At 43.2% G+C, this 26,303-nt stretch overlaps 1 protein-coding gene across 3 annotated transcripts in view; it reads right to left on the reverse strand.

The window, feature by feature from the left end:
• The window catches only part of CCDC149 (coiled-coil domain containing 149), a 98,498-nt gene that overhangs the window by 1,064 nt on the left and 71,131 nt on the right, over positions 1 to 26,303 (reverse strand). The window contains exons 8-12 of one of the 3 annotated variants that reach the window (XM_074321903.1): positions 25,310 to 25,394; positions 23,203 to 23,347; positions 14,574 to 14,650; positions 13,194 to 13,226; positions 8,555 to 8,671 (exon numbers count right to left, since the gene is read on the reverse strand). In XM_074321903.1, coding sequence (XP_074178004.1) covers positions 8,555 to 8,671; positions 13,194 to 13,226; positions 14,574 to 14,650; positions 23,203 to 23,347; positions 25,310 to 25,394 — 457 coding nt within the window. The remainder of the gene's footprint in view (positions 1 to 8,554; positions 8,672 to 13,193; positions 13,227 to 14,573; positions 14,651 to 23,202; positions 23,348 to 25,309; positions 25,395 to 26,303) is intronic. The other 2 variants (XM_074321912.1, XM_074321918.1) reach the window with 2 other exon arrangements.

Here is a 26,303-nt window from a genome sequence, read left to right on the forward strand (position 1 = left end):
TTTAGTGTCTTGTCCCCCATTCTCCCCATTCTCCATCATCACCTCATTTTTTTTTTTTTTAATAGGGACTTTTAGGGCCCCTCTCTAATCTCTGGGCCCAGGGAATCTGCATTTGATTTCAAGGGGCCCAGGATTTCTTTTTAAAAAATTTTTTATTGGGGAATATTGGAGAACAGTGTGTTTCTCCAGGGCCCATCAGCTCCAAGTCGTCCTTCAGTCTAGTTAGTTGAGGCGGTCGCAGCTCAGCTCCAAGTCCAGTTGCTGTTTTCAATTTTCAGTTGCAGGGGGTGTAGCGCACCACCCCATGTGGGAATTGAACCAGCAACCTGGTTGTTGAGAGCTCGCGCTCTAACCCATTGAGCCATCCGGCCGCCCCAGCACCTCATTTTTTTTGACACAGATTGATGTTTCCTCAATTTCAAATAAAACTATATGCAAAAGCAGCTTTAAGCTCCCTCTGCCCCCAACTAAATTGGTGTCCCTAAACCCTTTCTCTATACAATGGAGATTCTCGAGCTGTAACTGCAGGGGGACAGGAGAGAATGCAGACCCTGGGAGCTAGTGTCTAGGCCTCCTTTTCCTCCTCACTTGCTTTATGATCAGGGGGACCTGTCTGACCTCCTTTTCTCAGAAACAAAGTAAGGGGCAGGACTCCCTGATGTCCCTTCCAGACCTAACAAGCAACAGTGAGTGGCTCTGCATGACTGGGAAGCATTTGGTGAGCAGACTTTTAGCACCTGGACATCTGCATTCAATGTCAGACTCTGAGGTTCCCAGAGTCAAGATTTTCTTAGCCCTCAGGCCACAGAGTGATGGACTATATGGAAGAGCTTACAGTCTAATTTCAGCCTGGGTGGAGGCCACAGGGGTCAGGGACACAGGGAACACTTCCTGTCCCCCCCCCCCCCTCCACCATAGAAACAGACAGCAACCCCACCACTGCCACGCGGCTTGCAGGTGTGCTTTGGGGCTGAAAGCTGGAACTTGGGGGTGGGGTGGGCTGAGGGCGAACTGCAGGAGGGTTAGAAAGGAAGCTGACCTGCTCTGACCGTGCATTTTCCTGCTCAAAACCTTTATTGGAACTTAGTCACTTTTAGGAGAAGTTTCAATTCCTTTCACTTGGGTCCTTCACAAGGTCCTACCTGCTGTGCTCCCGCTTTGCTGTGCAGCCTCAGCCTCATTTCTACGGTTCCCTCACCTGCACGTGTCCTGCAGCCCAGTCTACACTGTCTTTCACTGGTCCTGCACCACTTGGTTTCTCCCCTTTCTAAACTGAATCATACCACTTATTAGGTGCTTTTCTGTGCTAGGCTTGGCGCTCAGCATTTTACACATTTACCCTGTTCTAGAAGGTAAGCAGGGGCCTCACCTGACTCGTTCACAGCGCTTGGCACATTTTAGTTATTCAAGAATGCCTAAAAAAGTAGTTCCTCACTTCTCCGTTTTTTTCTGATGGAAGTATAACAGACACGGAAGTGCACAAATCCTAAGTCTAGAGTTCAGTGAATTTTCCCAACATGAACATAGCTTGTAACCAGCGGCCAGGACAAGAAATAAAACACTACCACCACTCCCCCTACAAACATCTGGTCTAGGCCCCCAGCCTAGTCCCTTTCCCTAGTCACCTCTCTTCTGCCAGTGGTGACCACTTTCCTACTTTGGACACGAAGGATGAGTTTTGCCTGGTCTTTGAACTTCATATACTGAGATCAGACTGTATGTGCTGGTTTGCGTCTGCACTGATTTGTGTTTATGAGGCTGATCCACGTTATTGTGGTTTGCATTCGTTCATTTGAATGCACCGCAATTTTCAAAAAGTATTTAAGTACTGAGCGAAAACAGGCAATTCACAAAGAAATACAAATGGATGGAAAACACATGAAATGATCCATAACCGTTCAAAATTAAAGAAATCTAAATCGCAATGAGATGCAATTTTTCATCAACTGGACTGGCAAAAATGTAAAAGTTTGATAAAGCTCAGTGTCACTGAGGATGTGGGGAAACAGGTACAATCATGTATGAGTACAGAATAAAAATTAGCAAAACCCTTTGGAAGGGCATGTGGGCAATATCTATGGCAATCCTAAATGCACCTACCCTTTAACCCAGTAATTCCATTACGAGGAACCTACCTATGGCTATTAGCCCAAATGTTTCAAGACATACGTGGCAGATGCTTACAACATTGCTTTAAATAGCAGAAACCTGGACAGAATCTCATCTTCCACAGGGGATTCTGGATCTACTTGACGAGCTACAAAATTTTTCCTGCTGGTACACACCAGAAATTGTAGGTTGCCTCTGGGGAGCAGACTGAAGGTCAAGGCAGGAGCAAGGGTAGAGAAAGGCTTTAAATTTAATTTTATATCTTTTTTTTGTGCTGTTTAAATTTTTAAACATGTGCTTGCATTACTAATTTTACAAAATAAGACACGCAACTTCTCTCTCTCTCTCTCTCTCTCTCTCTCTCTCTCTCTCTCTCTCTCTCGTATGCGTTTTCTCTCTGCCTCTCAGCCATGATGTGAGGATACAGCAAAAAGGTGGTCATCTGCAAGCCAGGAAGAGGACCCTCACCAGACACTGAATCTGTCAGTATCAGCACCTTGATCTTGGACTTCCCAGCCTCCAGAACTGTGAGAAATAAATATTTGTTGTATAATATTTGTTGCCACTTAATTTATGATATTTTGTTATAGCAGCCTGAACCAACACACTCAAAAATGTTTCTTGCATCTGCCCACTCTTCTTTCCCAGTGCAGACTCTCCCCAATCATGGCGTAGATTTCTAAAGCCTCTCCATGTAAATCGCTTAGGAATATTTCCCCAATAGGACTTACCATCAATCACCTCAGCCAATGAACAGGTAAGCATCTGGAAAACAAGTGCAACCACTCCTGGTATTTCATAAACCCAGACCCTGGCAGGTGATAGGTATGTGGTGACTGTTTATAATTATTATATGAATTTTTGAGGATTATTGATATACTTTAGAAAGATTGCATACTTAAAAGTGCATAAATCTAAGTAGATACAACCTAAAACATTGACATCACCCAAACAGTTGGAAATAAAATGCAGCTTAGAATTTCTGCCACATGTAACACTACTATTCTACGTGCGATCCACTTGAATACAATGCCTGAAGGTATTTCTTAATAAGAATAGGACATGTTTTGAACATCTGTTTAGTTAAATAACTGGATGTGTTTTCTGAGCATTTAGTTACTTAAAATAGTGTTCAAAGTGTTAAGAAACTTAAAAAAGGCCAACCCCCGGCAACAACTCTGAGAAACTCTAGAAGAAATGAAATATTAGTGAGATCAGCTGGATGCTAAGACTGAAATGGAACTACTGAGATGAAGAAGGGTAGTAGCAGAAGTTGCAGCTGTGGTAGGCAGCAGGCTGGAATCACTGCGGAGGGAACAGTGGGTCTCAACTCTGCCAGGCAGCCTATGCCCGCTGCCACACAGCCCACACCTCTCCAGTCCTGACATGCATTTGTTTCTCGCCTTCAACACAAGTCATTTTCTCTCTCTGTATCCCTTTCGATATCCATAGACAAAATCTCTGAGACAGAAGTTCAACCGAATCTACATTATACTTTCCAAAGCCTCTATGTTGTCATGGACAACAATGTATTACTCTCCTGAGAACTCTCTCACCTCAGTACATATTGTACCTGAAAAGAAGACCATTAGTTGTACTCACAATGAAATTCATAATGTATAAATGAGTGAATAAAGCAAGCCTTGATTAAAAAAAAAGAAATAATAACTATTCAGATCTGTTCAGCTAGGATAACGTAATTCCTAACACGTTTCTTTGTTTCTAGTCTCCTGCTCTAATCCTGTTGGGAGAAAGACCTTGCCTAAAGCTTTGCTACTCATAGGGGGTTCCATGGACCAGCAGCAGTGGCACCATCTGGGAGCTTGTTAGACATGCAGGATATTGGGTCCTACCCCAGACCTACTGGTCCAGCGTCTGCATTTTAAATAAGATCCCAGGTGATGTGGGTGTCCAGTACAGTTCCAGAAGTGCTGTGAACTTGAAACACAAATCTGACCATGCCCTTCCCCAGCTGTAAAACCTACAAAGGCTGCCACTACCTCAGGAACAAAGCCCACGCTCTCAGCCTGACACTGAATGCCTTCAATGACCCAACATCCAATGACCTTTCTACCTGACATCCCAACTCTCCTCCTAGCATCCGTACACTCCAGCCACACGGAACCTTCATGGCGTCCCAGCCCTGCCCTCTGCACCTTTGCTTAGGTGGTTGATTCCCCCACCATCATTCCTTTATGTATCCAGATGACTAACTTCAAGAGTCATCTCTCTACTTCCACCTCCTCCATGAAGCCTATCTGATTAAACCTGCCAGAAGTAATGTCCCCAGTGCCCTAATCCCCACAAGGCTGCATGTGGACCGCCAAGGGCAGTTACTACTTTTTACTTTTTTACCCTTAAATTGTTACTTATTTGAGTTGGCTTATAAAAAACACCTGAAGTATAAAGTCTTGGTTAATTTTTTAACTTTGCCAATGTTCTATAGGGGAGGCTCAATCAATAGCTTATTAAATGTTCCAATCTATGGACATGTACATGAATCATGGATAAATGAACATGTTAGTACATATATTTAAATACCATGCCTTAATAAATAAAAGCAATCCTTGAATTTATGGTATTTGTTTTAGGTTGTATTGAGGCGGTTATTCTATAAGTTCTTAAAATGGCACTTTCAGTAAAAAGATTTCTAACTCGCAGAAACATTTAGCTACATCTGCAGTAGCTCAGAGAAGCCATCGCATAATTTTCATACTAACAAATGAAAATTTTTCTAGTGCTTGTGTAGGGGACAGGGGAAACACTGAGTCAAAATGAGCAAGTTTCCAGCATAGTGTGAGGAGTTTTGTTCAAAAAGAATAAATGATGGTCTTTTCTGCAGTTAAAGTTTTCACTGGTATCAGATGAATAAACTCCTTCTGGAAAATACTCTTATGACATTACTTCTTCCAGGACACTTAATAGTATATTCTGGTGCCTGAAAAATTAATTAACCTTACCAGTAACCACCTAACCCCTAGGCCATTTGTAGTGTTCTTGTTGTGGGTCAGGTTAATCTCTACCTTAATGTACAGCTCAGTGAGCGTGTGGTCTAAATTACACTGGGGGCTTTTGGTTGCTGGTGCTTTGCTTGGGGCCATTTCTTTAGGTGACAATCCACTCATGTCCAAATGCGATTTTTTTTTTTTTTTTTTTTAATGGCAAGGCTCTGAGATTAACAGGGAGAACTTTTAAGCTTTTCTTTTTGAGTATTGGGAGGGCAGAGCAATACTGTTGTCATCATTATAGGTCCAAACACAGCTATAATCAGGGGATGGACAAGGCTATAATTCTATTGTTTAGTTCTATCAAGGATATTTTTTTCTGAGAAAGGCTAGCTTTTTAAGAGCCTCAGAACCATAAAGATAGAGGGGCCAGGCTCCAGAGTTGGATTATGGGTCACCAGCAGGATTTACTAACACACTCCCCCATTTTGTTTATCCAAAAGCTATCGAAAATGCCTACCCATGTCATTACCAGGAGACAAAGAAAAATTACTGAAAATGCCACAACTGTTGAGTTATAACTAGGTAACCAGAGGAGCAAAATTCTGGGATGTTAACTCTTAAGTGGTGGGAATTTTATTTTCCCTTTGAGAGCAGACAGCATTGCCATTTCCATTAAAAAAAAAGATTTCTGAACTAGCCCAGAGTAGCAAAATATTACTATAAATAATAGTAATTATTCTGTGCTGTTTTAGCAAACACAATTAGTATCATTAATACTTATTATTAAAAACAATACACATATTAATGATGAGGCAATCGACTGATACAAATGCATTATGACACAAACAGCGTGGAAAGACAAATATTTTCTCTAAAACATGAAGAAACAGGAGCTCTTTGAACGAAAGATTGCTAGTTCTCTAAAAATGTGTTTCCCCCCCCTGCCACCCATTGGCCCAAAGGGGACATTTGTCTTTTTTTGTTAACTGGTCTCTGATGGGCTTTGTCCTCCCAAGTGTGAGCTGCTTTCAGTTGGAATTATTCAGAGATGCAGTGGTGATGAGCCCACCCCAGACTGACAGCAGCTACATAAATGCTTCCTTATTCCCACCCGTGCTTGGTGAAGGACTGTGTTGGAACAATGGGAGCTAATGATGGTACTTCAGAAGCTATCATTTTGAATCAGGCCATTACTTATGCCGCTCTTGTGAAAATCAAGCCAGGCTCATGCTCCCTTTCAGTTTTGCAGGCCCGGGCCCACTTGGGGGCTCAGCAAGCCCAGAGCAGATAGAGGGCTTTGGATCTCCATGTGGACACTGGCTGCTGGCATGGAATAACCACTAGCCAAGACATGTTCCAGAATGCATAGTGGGCCATAGTGTGTTACAGGCCAGCCTTGCAAACAGCCACATGCTGCAGGTTGGGAAGACCCAACATTGCCTTCTGGCCAGTGTGTGACCCACCCAAGTCAGGGGCTCTCTCCAGGAATCCTCACTGCATGTGCTGGGTGAACCTTTCTGTTGAAATCCCAGACCTGTCCTGCCTTCTATTCTTATCATTCCATGCAGTACGATGAGTGATTTGTACAGGCTTCAAAACACAGCTGTCCAGATGTGAGTGAGCCTTGCCCAGCCCAGATCAGATTAGCAGACCCACCCATCTGACCCAAAGACACGTGATAAATAATACATAGTTGTCTGCTTTAAGTTCTAAACTTCGAGGTGGTTTGTTACACAATAATAGCTGACTGATGCAGCTGGCTAGTACAGTTTGATAAAGACACAGTTTTCATGTCAGATAATGATAAGGTTAGAAAGCCAGGCTAGGGCAAGTCTCGGAATTGTGATTTTAAGTAGAAGACAGTCGGAAGCCACTTGAGTGTTTTGAGCAGGGTACAAACAGGATGGAAAGCAGAGCTGCAGAAGCTTCTTCTTACAGCAGCAGGATGGAGATGGGAGTGAAGTAAGGAGAGTCTGAGAGGCAGGAAAACCAGGATGGAAGTCCTTCCAAGGAGGTAAAGTGAGCTTGAACCAAGTCAGAGGTGGCAGGAATGGAGGTACAAGAAGATCTGAAGAAAGAGTTTGGCTAAAGACCAGATGTGGATGGGGAAGGAAAGCTGACAGTGTTCAATGACAGCTCTAAGGTTTCAAGCCTGGGTAGCTGAGAGGGTGACAAAAAAGCAAGGGAGCAGGGAGAGTTGGTGAGGTCACACTTGAGAAGTCCATAAAATATTTAGGTTGGAAAATTTTAGCTTTGGGAAATGTGGGACTGCAACTCTGCAAATGGACCTCGTGGTGGGGAAAATATTTCGAGAATATCTTCACAGAGGTGAGGGTGGAAGGCATGACTCTGAGCAAGAGAAGGGGAAAGGTGCAGATGTTCAAGGAAAGAACATTAATACCCGCATGCTGGGTGTATTATTAATAGTTATCTACTACTGTGTAACAAATTAGCTCAAAACTTAGCCCCTTAAGACTCAGGAGACTGGGAGCAGCTTATCTGGGTGGTTCTGGCTAATGATCTCTCATGAGGTTGTGTTCAAAATGTTGACCAGGGCTGCTGTCATCTGAAGGTTTGACTGGGGCTGGAGAATCTGCTTCCCAGATGGTCCCCTCACATGGCTGATGACTGGAAACCTCAGTTCCATACATGAGTAGCAGGTAGGGCTGCTTGAGTATCCTCATGACATGGCAGCCAGCTTCCTCCAGAGTGAGGGATCCCAGACAGAGAGAGCAAGGCAGATGCCACATGCTTTTTATGACCTAGCCTTAGAAGTCACATACCATCACTTCTGCTGTATTCTATAAGTCACACAAACCAACCCTGACACACAAGAGAAGACTACACAAGGGCATGAATACCAGGAGGTGGGGGATTGTTTGGGGCCATTTTGGATGCTGGCAACCACACTGGGGATGGAGGAAGAAGACAGCCAAACTTAGAAAGATGGGTAGGATAGTTTAGTTGGGGAAATAAGACTGCCACGTGGGAAGATCTAGCTCTCACACCTGTTGGCTCACCTGGCACCCTAAGTGGGCCTTTGATCACTTTCGGAACACTCTGCCCTCCAGAAAGTATGCCTGGTAGAGGGCAAGCATTTTTCTCCATACAACTGATTCCCAGGCCACTTACTATGTGCCAGGCAATGTGCCAAGATTTCCCTGAGGTTGGCACCATCACTTATCAATAAGGAAACTGAGGCTGAAGTTACTAGCTGAAGTTCTTACAGCCATTATGACTTGGGGTTGGAAAATGAACCCAAGTTGTTCACCAACTGAGCCCTCACTGAACCTCTGAGCCACCGTGCAGGGCACGCAGGGCTCGTGGTTCTTCTGCCAGAAGCTCCAAATAAAGATGAACCCACGTAAGAAACACAAGGCATGTGACCCAACAGGGCCACAGAAGCTGTGAGAAGGGGAAGGGCCTGCTGTCCAGTGAGCCCCTCCTCTGTGCCAGGCACACGCCAGGCAAAGATGGACAAATCGAGGTGTGCTTACCATCCTTGGGGTTTGCTTTGTCCTCAGGGGGCTGCTCGACGAACTGCAGCAGTGGGGATCGCGACCTCTGTATGGTGGGGAGACTGGGGTCGCTGAAGAGTATGGTGTCCTTGCCCCCTGTCATGGAGAAGGGGAAATGGATGTGTTAGGTCCTCCATGGAGTTGTGGCTACCTACCCCACACAACGGACTGGCTGTTCAGTCAACAAAGTACTGTTTTCAGTCGGAGGTAACACTGTGGAAGGGAAATGGCCAGCAGGCCCTTTCTGTAGTGGGAGAACGGGAGAGGGAGGTCCAGGCCAGCTGTGTATGACCTGAGAGTCTGCTAAGGACATGGCTGCCCTCCAATGCCACTATTAAGGGGAAGCCTGTATGTCAGCTGACACTCATAGGGGTGAGACAATAACAATAATAACAACAACAGAGTGCCTAGGAGTGCAGGCTTTGGAGCCACACCACAGTGTCTGTGTTCTGAACTTGTTAGCTGGGTGACTTCGGGTAAGTCACTTAACCTCTCTGAGCCTCACAGCCCTCATCTGTAACATGAGGACAAATGACAGCACCCACCTCATTGGGTGGTTTTAATGAACTGATCCAGGGAAAGCGCTTAGGCCTTTAGTCAGCGCTCCATAAATGTCATGTTGAAATTATTGCTTTAGAAGGCAACTTCCATAGCACTGCCATATATACTATATCTAATTTAATTCAATTCAGTCATTAAGATTGAATAACTCTGTCATAAGTCAGGAAGTATCAGGTCCCCCAAATTATCACAGCTAAGCTTTCCCTTAGAACATAGAGTCCCAGACCAACCACACGCTTTTATCTAACTCCCTACCTGGACTGAGAAAGTTGGAAGCCATGAGGAAATTGCATTATAACCCTAGTTGTAAGGTCATGGCGAGTTATGGAGGTGAGGAGCAGGGAAGCATGGCTTGGGGACTTGAGCCTCATGCATACAGACACACAGATACAAAACACATGGACATAAAGGGATGCTGCCACGGCAGTTAGGAAAACCTAACAGGCAGAACTGGATCCCAAACTTGGTTCCGTGAGGCCTTGGGGCTCTCTTGGTGGGAATCACTGTGCAAAACCCACAAGCCCCACGGGCCACGACTCAGCCTCTGCTCCAGACTTAGCCGTCTGACTCTATGCAAAACTTGATCTAAAGCCAAGTCACTAAATGTCTCTGGGGCTCAAGGCTGAGGCTCTCGAGTTCTCTGACTTTAGTTTCAGCGTCAACAGAGCACAGAGTGGTATTTGTGTGACGACATCTGCCCACTCCTTTGGAGAACCAGGTGAACCTTGGACTCTACCTCAATTTGTTTGTAACACTGTCTTCCCATTGGCCATATCTTTTTGACTTGATTGCCAAGGCTGTAGTAGACAGTTTGCACATGTGCTTAATAAATATCTGATAAATGTCTGAATAAATGGCTGATGCATTCTGGGAATGCTGACGTCTTGCAGGGCAAGGGTGATTGCTGCTGCCTTGGGCAGACAGAAGATGTTATTTGCAGCCATAGCACTCTGGTTTCTCTGCTATCTGAGGGTCATTCCAGAACAATAGAAATCTGAAAGGAGCCGACACTGAAGTTCTCCACCAGCACCCTATTGTCTCCTGTGGAAAAAATCTAGAAATCTTCAGGGCTACAGTCCGGAGAGGTGTCCCAAAGACCATCATTGGGATATTGTTAAGAGACTCACACAATGAAATCAATGCAGCCAGGTCTCCCTTCGGTTGCAAAGACTCAATATGGAAACACCTTGAGGGCTTAATGGCTTCCGAGAACCCATAGCAGATGCCTCTGGCTGGACTTCTTCTGTTTCTCTTCACCAAGGCAAGGGTTACTGTCCTCAAGTCCGGGATAGGACTGCATTTCTTGACCCATCGTTCTCTAGCAAAAAGGCTGGCAGCTCTCTAGCCTTAAGGGGACTCAGTAAGAGACACACTCTGCCCCTCTGTGTCCCAACTAGCCTTCCAAGACCCTTGGCCCTGGTGGCCACAGCATCAGAATTATGGGCAGAGTTGGGAGCTGGCTGAGATCCTCAGCCCTGCCTGTCATGAGGACTTACTTCTCCAGGGCGGAAGGTCTGATGCCTCTCTCCAACCACAGGGCATTATCAGTTTATCATGCCTCCTCAAAAATGCTGGGACCAGCAACATCAAACCTCTCCAAGAAGCTGGGCAACAAGCATGCAGTGAAGGGAAATAGAAGCCACCACTCATCCATGTCCAATCAAAGTGAGGACTGGGGCAAAAATAAATACCTCCCGAAATGCCTGCCTGGAGAGATCATTTCCTAATCTCAAGGCAAAATGCCAAGATTTGGTTATTCTTGCAAAATATTTGAAGGATTCAAAGATCTTTCGTAGAAGGCTCCCCATTCTATTGTTTTTCACTCAGTCCAGATTCCATCTATATTGACTTACATTGAGCTCTAATCTGACGGTCTGCTGTTTCATAGTTTCACTTTGGTTTACAGGACTGGAAGATGGAGAGTGGGGTAAGGGGGCTCCACAACCCAGAGTCAAGCCACAACTCATGTGTTACAGAAGGTCACACAGGCCTTTCCATTCAACTGGTGTTTGGCTTTCTGGAAGCCCTCCTGATTCCTTATAACAACACCCCTCAGCCCCTTCTTCAAAATGTATCAAGTACTTTCAACACACACATTTTCCTCCTCAGGCTGGTGCTTAGCGTGGAGAAGAGAGAAAATTAAAATGAAAAGCCCAAAGAGCCAGGCTCTGCTCTTGCCAGAATTTTTTTTTTCCCCCTGGCTTTCTCTTTAGAGCAGGAGTGCATCCAGCACACCTCCCTTCAGAGCTCCCCAAGCACGATTCTCCCTACAGAAGCCAGCAAAGGGCTGGGAGAATGAGGCTGACAGGTAGAGGCTGGAGAAGGTGGAGGGTTATTCCTTCCTGAGGAGTGTGGTCCATCGGCCTGCCCTCTGGCTTCCTTGACAGAGCCCCATAGCTTTTCCACCTCTTTGGCACTGGTTAAACAGTGTGGAAGCTGCTTTGCTATCCAGATGATTTCTCCATGCAGGCGGGGATATTTGTTAAATGTGTCTACTTCCCAACCAGATCACACGTTTGCCCCAACTCTATCAAACAACATCAAGAACTATGTACTGTTGCAGAGAGGGAGGAGGGATGGAGAAGAGAGTCAAAGAAAAATCATAGCATGCTCAAAGCCCAGCTTTGTAATAATGAGGGGTTGGCTTCTTTACCCTGCCTTTACAGTCTCAGAAGAGATCATTTTGGCTTCTGTATGCCTCTTCTCCAATCCAACTGGTTTTACGAACCAGTCCCCAGCTAATGTGATCTACCCCATCTCCCTCTTCCCTGAATTGTAGGACCCCTTTACAAGTGGAGTACTAACATGAAGATCTGAATACCTGGGTTCTAATACCAGCTTCTGTAGCCTCAGGTATCATTTAACTTCCTGGGCTTCTTTATCTGAAATGAAGGGATCAGACTATATCAGGAAATGTTTTCTGTGATATATCAACTCAGACCAGGGGGTCATTTCATGGAAAGCCATAGCGGAAGACTGTTCTGGGGGCCACATGTTAGATCATCAAAGAAGAGCGATGTGATTGATTAGCAATGTCTGCCACCGTCGTGGGAAACGGCGTTGTGTAATATACACCAAGGTTTTGCCATCCTTGAATGTTTTGCTCTCAACTGTCCCTTCCAAGTCTAGTATTCAATGACACTTCACACACTAACATCTTTATTACTCAACACTTAATTATGTGCCATTTTCTGCTTTCCTCTCACTGCTTGATGAATATTCGTCTTGTTTCCCTAATGGCACTGTGGATTCTTGGAGGGGGCAAGGGGCACGTCTAGAATGCTTGGTACAGAACTAAATTCACAAAGTTGATGCTCACAAGGGTACCAACATATCGATGCACTGACTTATTGGAGGAGACACTGATGCTTTGAAGATGATGGTAAATAAGAAAGCTGGCAATTCTCTAAAACTACTGAGGCTCGATTCCCTCCAGTTGGCTGAAACACTCGGATTTGGCTTCTACTTAGGGAGAGAAAGAGGAAGAGAAAGAAGAGGAAGGAAGGCAAAATGGAAAAAGAGGAGGATGAACAGGAGGAGGAGGAAACGTGGAAGAGGAGGAAAAGAACATATTGCTTTTGGTTCCACTATTTAGTAGGTTAAATGGAGCCACACAACAAGGAGCAGACAGAGGGACTGGTCTGATTTACCCCAGAAGAAGCCCTTCCCCCTTATTTTCACTGGGTTTGAAGATGTGATAAGATGATGCTTCATTGTAACATCCTGGCACCAGGGACATGTTATTGTTACATAAACTGTGTCATATCTGGGAAATTGCCACTCTTGTCCCTGTCCTCCCACTTTGTGTCTATGTGGAGGCCAGAGATTAGAACAAACATGACGATGGCATAAAATCCACTCAGCCGGGTGCCTCAGAGCTAATTTTACCATTTAATATTTGCTTGGTACTAATTGAATTCTCTATTTCGATTGACTGTTCTAATCAGGAAAGTGCAAGGATACATAGAGAATGCATTTCTATTTATTGCCATGCAGGGATGATATTAATGCACTGTTGATATAAGCCACAAACAAAGATATTTCAAATAGAACATACTCCCAAATCCTACTGAAACATTGTAGCTCAGGCCTTCAGGCAGCAAAAGGAAGGAAAAAAAATTGTTATTGCACAAAGCCATGCTAACCTAGACCAAACAACACCAGAGACAGAAAATTCTCAGTATTCGTTCAGTTATTCAACTTCCAGCTTTTTACGTAAGTTGTAGAAATAAAACATTGTGAAATTTCACTAAGTCATTGGAGAGGGAAAAAAAAAAATCAAAACTCCAGTACATGCACAGAAATAGCAATCTGCACAAATAACCAATAAATTTGCCCGACTGTGTTGAAATTCAATGCAATAAAAGAAAGGCCTTCAAAGAAGATAAGGTTTTAACTGCATCAAAAGATTCTTGTTCAAAATGGCTCATTCAAATCCCCAGGATGGCACTCGCCACTAATTAGTTCTGTTAGGTCTTTTGACAACAAGTTCAAGGAATCTCCTCTAAAAATACCAATTTATGAAACACACTGCCAGGCAACCTCAGGCTGCTATTCAGATTTACATTAAGAAAACGTGTTGCTGTCCACGTCCCTATGGCAATCTTCATTTCTCAACCGTTACAGGGAAGCAACTGATGAGAATCAAGGGTAGACTAGACTAATTTGTGCAGAAAGGTTAAGTAACTAAAATATGTATGTACAACATTGCTTCCAGGGCAAGAGGAGGCGGTGGAAAATGATATATACAAGTTTCTGGGGAGCAGAAAGAAAAAGGGAATACTTAATGGGGGTGGGGTGGCGATGGGGTGAGGGTGGGGTGTCTCATGGAGGGGTATTTTACCAAGACAAATGGGATAAATATAGTTAATTAAAGTGAAACAACAGAGTTTCCTCACACCGTGTAAAACTGTGAAAAAAATCACAGGAAATTTTGATTTTTCAAGCTACGTAAAAAATGGGACGGGGACGAGAGGAGAAGGAGGTTGTAAAGTGCATTTACTTTTTCTTATTTTCATTGTTAGGGCTGACAATTAAATTGAACAAATGTTTGCATATTCTTACACATTTTTAGGACTGATGATTAAATTGAACAAATCTTTCTAAGATACCTATGGGTAACAAAAATGAAACAATTTACCACAGTCACCAAGTTTTTAAGAAAACCACATACAAACACACACAATGACAATTTCAGAACGTAGATTAGCAAAACTTCATATAGTTAAGTAGATGAGAGCATGCATGTTTACTGCATTTTTCTGATTTCCTCCCAAAATGATGGTTTCTACGTTTAAAACACTGGTGGATTTCTCAGCAACACTCTTCAAATAAAACGACATTGAAAAGGTAGACTCTTCTTTGCAAATTATGTGAGAGCTTCCTTTTTTTTTTAAAAAAAAAAAAAAGGAAAACAATTTTCATGACTTCTGCTTACCTGGAAGACTCCACAAACCAGACACTTCCAGAGTTCTTAATTTTTTCTCCAATTCAGCCACCCGATTCCCTAGGATTCTGGAGAAGGGGACAAAAACAGCAGCACAGATTAATGAGAAACCCACTAGTGCCCCAGTAGAGAGAAAATGTTTTGAAATTTAGGATATATGTGAAAAGTGGAGACTGTGTGTGTGTGAAGAATATATGCACATATATACTCTATTGAAAGTACATACGAGAATATAAAGTGAATAATTAAAAAAAATAAATGCTGCCATTCAAGTGCGTCCTCTCCCACAAAGGTAGTTCCCCTGGAAAGCTAAACAATTATTCCACCACTGCCCAAATATCTTACAGAATTCCTATTTAGGAATCGCTCATTGCTAAAAATGACAATTAATTTTGAACACCTTTAGTAGTACCACACCTTGATTCTTTGAGAGTGAGTCTGAGTTTTGAAAACAACCAAGTCTAACAAATAGGATGGGTGAACATACTTGGTAATATTGCTTTGAGTCAATAAAATAATAAGATCTGCCGTTTTAGATCTAACCTATGTCATACTGACAGACATTCTTCCTTGATATCTAGCATAATGCCTGGTAGATGTTCAAAAATGTATTTGATTAAATAAATGCTTTTCTTTTCACATGGCTTCTAATTATCAATGGAGAGAATTTAAAAAAAACCACAACACCAACATTTCAAAAGAATTCTCAGTAATTGCAGAATCACTAGAATAAGGACATCACTTTCTGAGGTGACCATTCTGATTCGTTGAAATATAACTTGGAAGGTGTATTTAGAAAGATCATACTGTTCACCTGGAAGTCAAACTTTGTCTATTTGCATGCAAAGACAGAAATGTGGACACAGGTCTCACCTCCGTTACTCTACACAAAATTAAATATATTGGGAAATGATTTCATAGTCATCTAAAACTTCAATCACTTTCCATTGGCCTGGAAATTGAAAAAACAGTCTTTATATTATTTGGGGGATTTTCTTGGCACTGTTGATGCTAAAATGATGCGGAAATATCCTTAATAGCAGTTTCAATCCCTTTCAGCAGGAGAAATCGGAACACCGGAATTGTTCTCCTGGCTCTCTTTATATGCCAGAGATAGCTGCACACACCCACATATATGCAGAGACATGAATATGTATATATCTGCAATATATATATATATATATATATATCTTTGAATTCATCCTTATTTTGCCTGAATTGACTTGCAGCATCTTAATTAATATTCCCTTTGAGTTCACAAAAAAACTCTTTGACCTTATATATGTGGTTTTCTTCATCTAGGTACTTAGAGCTTTTCTTTGCTTCGTTTCCCTAAGTCTTAAATTCTGCATAGTCTTTATCAATTATTTTCAATTTTCACTCTATTTGTTGGGTCTATTCTGCTTTCATGTCTCTGACCCTTTAATAAACACCATTCTTCGTAATCTCGCTTTCAATATTTCCCTCAGACCTCCTGATCCAAGCTCCCTTTTCACCAGCTGATGGGTTTGAGATGCAATCACAGCAGCGCTCAAGTTGACGCCTGTTTTTTAACGAGATCAGATCATCGGTATGTGGCTGCCTCTTGGAAACAAAAGATAAGGCTGAATTCTTCTGTGGGCGCTGAAGGATGCCGTCAGGGCAATGTGTGAACGCGTGGTGAAGAGACATTTGGTTGTGTTTTTTCTGATGTTCTCTGATAACACAGCTACGTGTCCCAGAAGTGGGGTGAGGTGAATTTGCTGGTGTCCCCAGCAATCTACTTTCAGAGGCCCTGCCTGTGTGTCAGTGGTGACTGCTTTCCTCTTTGGCCTGACAGAGGCATCTGAGGCAGGGCTACAGGCAGTTAAATGGACCCAGTAGAAGTTGTGGTCATAGTAATCATATCAATAACCATGGCAACTACACTACTGTTAACCTAAACAGTAAAACTAATCTTTCCTGAGTCCTGGATATGAGTCAGAGTCCACACTGAACACCTACCGGACTGCCATTATCTCATCAGACCTGACAAAAGCCCTGCAGTGTACATTGTATTATTAGTTTCCTTTTACACCCGTGAACCCTAAGGAACAGAGAGGTTAAGCAACTTGCCCAAGGACACATAGTTCATCTCAAAATTCTGTCTATTCCCAACGTGCAGTGCTCTGACCTACCATACCCTACTCCTCCCATTAGGAAGCAGAGGCATGGAAGTTAGGTAGTTAACTTGGCCACAACCACGTGCAGGCTCAGCTGGTGATGAATCTGGATTTGAAGCAAAGCCTCAGTTTGCCTGCGAAGTGCAGATTCTTCACCAGTTCCCAGTAATTGACAGCACTGTGAAGTGAGCTTCTCATGCCTCGAGCAAATTCTCGTTAAAAACTGTTCATATTGAAATACGGATGTAGCCACAGCTGACTTGCAAAATATAGCTCAAGATGCTTCAAATGACAAAGAGGGACCTCCTGATTGGCTTCACACTGAAAGAATATGGCAGGTGGTCCACGGAACGTGGTGTGATGCAGCCCAGGGAGAGAAGGGCTATTTGAGTCTTAATAGCTGGCCGTGTTCACAGATGGAGATGGTAGAAGTAGGAACAGGGTCTGTTCAATTCAGTTTGACCGATTCCACAAACAAGGTTGTTGGGGATAATGAAGAGAAGCAGACCCTGTTCCTATATGTAAGGGACTAAAAGCCTGGTGGGAGACAGACACATACAATGCCAGTGGAAAGCTTTAGTAACAGTCGATGCTTATCTATCACCTGTTCTGTATCAGCTATTACTCTAAGCACAACATCGTTATTATATCCCTTAGTCTCTTGCCACAATCAATGAGGCAGCTCTTATTATCCTAATTTTGTAGATGACGGAACTGAGACCCAAAAAGGTCAACTAACTTGCCCAGCGTAACACAGCTCGTAAGTGGAGGGGCCAGAATCAGCACCTGGGCCTGGAAATACTCAAGTACTTCAGGAGACGTGTAGAGCAGAAGTGAGGAGTAAATGAACGATGAATCCAGAGAGGCTGGTAGGGACCCAGATCACAAAGCTCTTGTTGCCCTATTGAGAATGTTGCGACTTATACATTGGCAATCGGGAGATATTGAAGTGTTTGAAGCAGAGAAGCAGCATAATGACGTTTAGGAAAAGCATTCTTGATGTGGAGTTGAGAAGGGACCAGAAGGAACATGAGCAGAAACAGAAAGGCCAGTTAGAAGGGTATTGTTCAGGTCAGAGATGATGGTAGCCGAGAACAAGCCAGTGGGGATGTAGAGAAGCCAAAAGCATGGGGAAACAGACAATAAGGAGTTGGTGGGTTGTTTGAGGTGTTTGTAGGATATCCATCTGGACATATGGGAGAAAGGAACAATCTGGGATTGCGAAGATGAGAGAGTAGCTTGGGGGAGTGAATGTACTCATCCACAGAGTGGGAGGGGTCAGAAGAACAGGGAACTGGAGTACCTCCTGTGTAAGGCAAGAAAGGATAGGAGAAACATAGCTGGAGATGGAGCAGGAGAGCCAGGGCAATGTGGGGCCGTGGAAGCCAAGGGAAGAGAGCGTTCCAGGTGTGCCAGCATGGTCAGTATTGTCTTATGCTGGAAGTGGTCATACTTCTAGATGAAAGTTTAGAAAAGGCTACTTAGAAGATGTGTCCAACGCTTGAGAGAAATGTATCAGGACAGCGGAGATGGTAAAATCCGGAATCCCAGTGACAAGGTTGAGACAAAAGCAGACTATGAGAAAGTTGAGGCAGTGTATTAGATGCCCTTCAAGTACTGTCGGGAATAGGAGGAGACAAGCTAGGGCAGTAGCTTGAGGCATAAACAGGCTAGAGAGGCGATTTTTTTTTTTTTTTTTTTTTAAGCACAGGGGAGATTTTAAATAAAATTTTTATTTAGCTAGAGTGTTTTAAGATAAGGGAGATTTCAGCATATGTCCACCAAGTAGTCTAGGAAAATCCTGAGAACGTCAGGCCTCTAAATGGATTTTCAGTAGCAATTTCTAATAAGAACAACATCAGAGGGGATCTGCAAAGACAGAAGTAACTCTGGAACTGGCCACCACTGTGCGTCTGTCCTTGCTTTCTGGACAACACAGGGAGCAGGGATCCCTGTGTGAGGGTCCTGTGGAGAGCCAGGGCCTGAAGAAGAAGCAGGTGGTTGTGGCTCTACGCAGACCTGAAGATAACTCTGCCCCCCACCTCTACCCAGGTGGCCTTCGTTTGAATCTCTGCTCTGATCCGTGACAGCTCATGCTGCCACCAAGATCTTGAACTTCCAAGGCATTTACCATTGGCCATGGGAGGGGAAGAGGAAGGCATAGCAGGAAGGGTAGCAAAAGGCCATCATGTCCTCATAAATCCACCCCCAACACTACCCCACCACTGGCAAAGTGATGGTTTGCTGGGAAGGACTGGAGAACTAAGTGTGGTGTTTAGTGAAACAGCACTGTAATATCCGCCTCATCTAGAAATGCTTTGCCATCTGTTTACAAGACAAGTGAACCTCATCTCTTCTTCAGCAATAATCAGACAACTGCCAACTCTCTGGTAACGAGTACCTCAAGCAAAATGCCTTTTAATTGAACATCTTCTTAAAATGGAAAGGCCTAGGTTGACTCATCAATTCTTCAAGATGGCTTCCACTGAACCTTCTTAAGAGGTGGGCGGTAACTGTCAGGCAGTGGAAAACACACTTACAGCACAGAATGTCTTTATTCCTACGTATCATGCTCCACCAAAACAAATCTATTTTATCAACTTCGTTATAGAAGGCTGAATCATGGGGGATATAACAGCAACCAGACGAAACACAGACTATTCTTAGCCCCCACTCCATTTGTTGTATAATTAGTTTCTTTACATGCTCCCAAATAAAATATGCAATGAAAATATGAAAGTTAAGACCCTCTAAGTATTAAAAATGGTGTATTAGGTACTTTATGTGCTGATATGAAGCAGTCTTCAAGAGCTACTGTTACAGGGAAAGTACAGAACAATGAAAAAACTTTTTTTGTGTATACTAGCTACTATTTGTAAATAACAAAAAACAAAGAAAAACCCCATAGAATACCTATATTTATTTAAATATGTATGAGTATTTATGTCTATATAAATATATGTAGGTAATGCATTTGTGTATACATGCAGCCTTGGGAAGGGTCCATAAGAAATGAGGAATGGTGGTTTCTTCCAGGAAGGAGAATTGGGTGACTGAGAACTGGTAGCAGTTTGAGATACAGTAAGTCCTTACTTAACATCCTCAATAAGTTCTTTGACTTTAAGTGAAACAACATAAAACGAAGCCAATTTTACCATAACATAACTGACATAAACAAGAGTTAAGTTCTTACACAAGTCATCAACCTTATAACGAAACGTTGAACAAAATGACATTATTCAAGGACCTGCTGTCTATTGTCTAACCTTTTAAAATCTGAACCACGAGATGGTTCTAAAGTATTAAATAATTGCTAAAAATGAAAAAAAATGCATTAAAGCTAAAATAAACCTGGCAAAATGAAAATGTCACTCTTTCTCAAAAGAGGTGAGAGCCCACGGAACGTGGGAATGTGTATGGTTGCAGCGGGGCATGTTAGGGACGCATCAGGAAATCAACCCGTTAGAGAGGTGGGAATGTCAGGTCAACAGCAGTGTGGATACTGCGTCTGGCAGACAGTGGGGACTCAGCCTGGCTTTTCAGCAGAGACTTGTGTCATGATCAGAACTGTAGTGGGCAGGGGGGTGTGGGAGTGCCTAGGTAGGTGGTGGGGGAGGCATGGCTGCAGTCTGAGGCTGGAGGGTGGATGGAAGGGTCTTCCCAAGGAGGAGGTGGTGGTCTGATAGGAAGAAAACAGAGAGGGCAGGTAGGAGATATACACTGAAGGCCCATGGTTAACACTCAGGAAATATATATTGAGTAAATGAATGCATGAAAACCATAAAGCTCAACGACCATTTGGATGTTTGTATTAAGGGAACAGGAACCAAAGGATAGGAGATAATTCAATCATCCATTCATCAAATAGTCATGAGCACCCTCTGTGGGCCCAGCATTGTCCTACATACCAGGAGAGAACAGTGACTGAGATGGACAAACATTCTGGCCCTGGGACAACTTAAACTGAAGTGCTATAGAGATTTGTCACACTGGGTATTAGGATGGTGGGCAGAGCCCATTGAATAGTCTTCAAATCATGCTATAAATGGCTACATAGCATCCTACCTGTTGGAATTACTATAATCTTAATCATTCTCCAATTAAAAAACATTGGGTTGTTTCCATTTTTATTATAAATGAATCCACAATGAACCACCTATGTGTAAATTTTAGGGTATTACTCTGATTTTTTTCATTATAATAAATTCCTAGAAGCAGACCATCTGGGTGAAAGGATACAAGCAGTTTCAAGTGTCTTAAAACATACTAAAGAATAGATGGTCCAGTTGGAAATGTGGGTCTTGCACTTGATGGGGTGGTGGGGACAAGAGTTCTGAGAAGAGTCTGCAGCAAGTGAGAGGCAAAGACAGCAGGGGAATGTGGTCCTCCAGGTGGGCTAAGAAAAACTGAGACCTGACAACAAAGAAAAGTGGAGGAGGGCACCTGGGGTAGAGGGAGGGGGAAGAAGGGGAGAGGGAGGAGGGATTGAGACAGCAGAGAAAGTTGGAGCAATCCAAAAAGATGGGTTTCCAGATGGGAATGTGGATGTAGAGAAATTATAGAAGAAAGAGACACAGAAGGTGAGGTTTGGGGGTACTGGTGACCTTCTAAGGAAGACTAAAGTAGAAAATGCCAGAAGAGGTCTTGGGAGGTATTAAAGCTGAACTGATCTTTCTTTCCTGTGCATAGAATCACCCGGGCTTGCTAAAGTCCAGAATTCCTACATTCCCTCCTGAACCCCCTGAATTTGTATTTCTCAACAGGCATCCCTTCCAAATAATTCTAACATAGGTGCTTCCAGAATATACTTTGAGGGGGCAGCTGCAGAATTAAGGAAAGGTTTTGGGGGTTCAGGAAGAGCTGTGAGTTTCTAGGTGACAGGCAGAAGCCAGAGGGGGGACAGAGGTAGAAGAGGTTGAAAGAAGAGGTCACAGGGGAGCCAGGCAGTCTCCAGAGGAGGGAAGATGGCCTGGAATAACAGGGCTGCTGGCAGGCGTGTTTCCCTGACAGGAGAGGGTGAGGGGGTGTGTGTGTGTGTGTGTGTGTGTGTGTGTGTGTGTGTGTGTGTGTGTAGCGGGGAGACACTGGTTTCACGGGGGGCAGCAAGCCTTGGGGCTCATGATGAGCAGCCTCTGTTTTCTCAGTAAAAGAGGGGCTCAGGTCACCCACTGAGAACAGATTAGCATTTAGAAGATCCAAGAAGGTCTGGAAGAGCCCTGCGAGGTACTTTATAGGGTGAGGACAAAGACGGGAACACTGAGGTTGCAGGGATTCTGCCTGAATAAATTACATCTCATCCCTATTCTGGGGAGATTCCCCACTCCTCGCCCCTCCCCTGAGACACATCGGCATTTCAGCCTCTGGCTGTTTCATTCCTTGGTTAAGATTTCTTTTAAAAGAATTTTTGAAACTTCTTCTGTCAATAAATTACCCTTGTCATCCCTTTGAGATTGCCCAGACTCCCTCCACTGCTCTCTGCCTTCTTTTATATAGATCTTAATCTCCTGCGCGATCTTCCCTTCACTCCTGTCTTCTCGTTTTCCTATTTTGTTTTTATAATACTCTCAATCATTTTCCAGTTGCCTCACCAGGCCCCTGGATTCCTGATTCCTCCCTTTCTTGTGGGAAGCCCAGGCTTTTGGTGCCCGCCTCACTTCTTCCACACTTTCATTTGGGTTCCGCCTGTAGATGGTATAAGCAGGGCCAGCAACATAATTTGCAGGGCCCTGTGCAAAATGAAAATGTGGGGCCCCCTTGCTCACAAATACTGAAGAATTTCAAGATGGTGGCAGCAGCATTAGACCAAGTGCAGGGCCCTTCTGAGCACGGGGCCCTGAGCAACTGAAGCCACCCGTTTGCAATGTTTGCTGCTCTAAGTTATTGTTTATTCGCCATTCTCTGAACACTTTCGATTTTGCTTCTGTATTCTCTACGGCTACTTTTACTTGAATTTGCTTGATTTTGCCCAACATAGTCAATATGTTTATAATAACCAAATAAGACATTGTGTTTTAATTATTGTTCCTTTCCACCATCTTTTGTGCTGATTTTGAAGAGTGACATGAGACTCCCTTGTAGGCCCACCTGCCTTTGAGGTGATGCTTGGCATTCAGAGCCCCTCAAGGTCGTGCTGTAGGTTCAAATGGCACTCAGGAGTTATCTTCTCTAAAGGAGACCTGGGGAGAAGTAGGCTAAGTGACCCAGGGAAGTGTACTATTGAAATCACCCATGTAATATGCATGACTCAGTGAGTGGCTCAGAGGAAGCATTCAATAAACAGTGACCAGTATTATTTGTTTGCCTGACTCCAGCTGATAACCAAGGTGCTGTCATAATGCAGAAATATAGTCCTAGTTTAATAAGTTGCCCTCCAGAGTTGAGAGCCCTCACCACCTTCCCTGAAACCCTGTGGTCCCACCCAGTTGCCATCACCCCACATCTCTCCTGCCCACCCTCCACCCAAGAGTCCGGTCACCTACTTGTTGGTCTGCCTCTGGTGCTGGATGACCATGTTTTTCTCATGGATCGTCTCCAACAGGGCCGTTGCCAGAGATTTCAGATCAGAAATGGATTGTGGAGTTGCTGGGAGACTACATCCGTGATCCTCAGATAACAGATCCTGAACTAGGTGGGATATAAAATTTACAATTCAGTCTTAAATTCATCTGGAAGGAAAAGCAGTGTCAGTTCTTCCTGGATAATGACAGATCCCCTGCTTCTTAATGCTACTATGTTGTATTGAAGAATCCACTCCTAGTGTCAAAAATAAAACAAAATAAAAATCAGTGCGCAGGTTAAATTGGAAGTCTCATGGACTTCTAGCAACAATTTTTAAAAGGATAATAATCTGTTGCATGTGTCCAGTATTTTACAGTTTGAGAACACTTTCATATTGACTAACACATTTGAGACTTAAAATTAACAACAATAACAAAAATCCACCTGGGGAGTAGTATTTATTTATTCTCATTTCATGCACAGGGAAGCAAGGTGCAGATGGATTAAAAACATTGGCTGAACATCCCACAGCCACGCTAATGACAAATGTCAGAGTTTCTCAGAGTGTGGTGCCCTCAGTGGATAGCAAGATAATTACAGAGATTATCTAAACTATAAAATATATTTTGTATATGCACGTTTTAAAAAAGCGTAGATAAACTAAGAGGTAACACAAAAAGATGACCACTTGTACTCCCACCAGACAGAAAAAAAAGAAACAGTATAAATCACTGTATAGTTTTGAACACCATTTCCTATACGACTATATGTAGTTATACAAATTTTTTCAAAACTGGGAAAGCTCTGCTTTTTTCACTTAACCAGATGCCTTATCATGAATAGCTCCTAAAACATAACATGTAATGGCTGCTTGGTAGTTCTTGTACAGATATATAATAATTAATCACTTCTGGACATTTGTGTTGTTTCCAGTGTTTTCTGTTATAACTGATATAGGAAGAAATTTCTTGAAGCAAAATGTTTGCACACGTGTAGAATTATTTCTTGTTGGCTCAAAGGGGATCAGTTTAAGGCATTTCATAATAGGTTGCCAAATGGTTATCTAGAAAGGTTGAGTCAGATTTACTGGTCTGTCACGATGTTTGAGAATGGCTAACAGTCCACATGGCAGTGATAAGACTGGGTCTCCTCATTCAAAGACATTATGCTATCAAGGGTATCCAAAGCTAAACTCAGATGGGCTACTTCACATTTCTATAGAGTATTGTAGTTTTCTTTTTAAAAAACAATTCTAGGGTGTTCTTTTCTAGTGGAATGAAAAAAAGAAGTTGCTTGGAAAAGTGCCTGGTTATTAGGCAGGCTGCAGATACAGAATTTTTTTTTTTTTTTAAGCCACTCGAGCGCTGGTTAAGACTGCCATCTGACTGTTGCTGGTCTGCACTGCCAACAACCCAAAAGTGGGCCAGTTGAACATGTTCAAATTGAGGCTAATGTTTAAAACTGAATTCTCAAATATTAAGTGTCAAAAGCAAGCTTTCAGCTATTTATTCCCCTGGACTGTTCTTGGGAGATCATTATTTTTCATCGGAATCGACAAGAAGGAGGAACAAAATTGCAATCAATAAATGCTTCTTTGAAAAAGGCACATGTTCCATGATAAAATGACTCAGCAGCTATGAAACTTTTCTGTTCTGATCATAGAGGCCAGGAAAAAGAGACATTCAATGAGGTTGAAACATGTACTCGGAGATACTAAACTGGTGATCAGAGACGGGAAAACATTCTTGGGAGAAGAGCACAGCGCAGGGGAAGGGATGTAAATGAGGGCCAAGCATTAGGAAAATCTCAAAGGCAGTGGTTCTCAGAGGAGGGTCCCCAAACCAGCATCAGCACTACCTGGGAACTTTGTAGAAATACATATTCTTTGGGCCAAACAGATCTATTAAATCAGAAACTCTGGGTAGTGGGGAGCCTAGTGATCTGTGTTTTAACAAGTCCTCCAGGCAACTCTGATGCAGGCAGACGTTTCTAAGGATCGTCTCGGTTCCCAGTCCACAAAACGCAATGTGGACTGTCAGCTCCAGCATTCTGTGATGTACGTGGTCCCTCCCAGAGAACGAACCCTACCTTGTTTTGCAGAGAGGACGCCAGTCAGAGCACTGCTGCTGGATTTACCCTGGCCTTTTGAGTTTTTCCGTCTCTCGAGAGCATTCTAAAGCAGCATTGGGAGAAAAATAAAAACCTCCGTCAAAAAGCCAATAATGGAAAAACACCTAGTTACGATTAGATGCATCCTCCAATCCAGCACAGAAGATCCCTTTGCAAACTCCAAATGCTGGCCCACCTTTGAAAATTCTGAGTCCCTGCCAAAGAGCTAGGATTTTTATGGGCTTGGTAAAGAGTTTTGGTGTGTTTTTTCCCCCAAAGTTGGTGCCCAGCAGAACGACAGCAATGCGTTTGTCATATATATATAAAAGGCACTCAATGCATATTTGTTAAATTATCAAATCTGAAGCAAGAACTCAGTCTAATATGCGAAGTCACTAGTTATAAAACCCCTTTCAAACAGACACGAGATAGAGAACAGGTTTGCTTTCATACCAATGCCAAAAGATTGTTAGTGGCATCCAAAAGATCATTCTGTGGCTGGACTGGAAAAAGAGTCACAGTCAATTAGTGATATCTGCCATGGACACACAAAACGGAAGTGCATGTGTGCCACCTAAGTGTCATTCGTTGAAGAGACTCTTACATTGAAATTGATATGTACTGTATCGCCCGAGCGTGGCACACAGAACTGAATAAATGTTAAATGAACGCATATGCACATATTTCAAAATGATGTATTAATTATACATTTTTAAAAGCTGTATTCTTCTTTGGCTGCATTTATATACATATAGGCTGGTATAAACTAAAGTGTGGCCCCCACCGAATGGAAAGGGGGAACAGCATGGAGACTTCTGAGAAAAAAGCCAACGTCAAAAGCCAGGAAAATGAAAAGTCTCTCCCAAGCATCTAGACTGCTGTAAAACTTCACCCTCAGGAAGAGAAATCAATCTATTTTCAAAGCAGAGAAACCCAGGAGATTTTTCTAATTATAACATTTACAAGTAACATC

The sequence above is a fragment of the Rhinolophus sinicus genome, linkage group LG02 (genome assembly GCF_036562045.2).
Source record: "Rhinolophus sinicus isolate RSC01 linkage group LG02, ASM3656204v1, whole genome shotgun sequence".
NCBI lineage: Eukaryota > Metazoa > Chordata > Mammalia > Chiroptera > Rhinolophidae > Rhinolophus > Rhinolophus sinicus.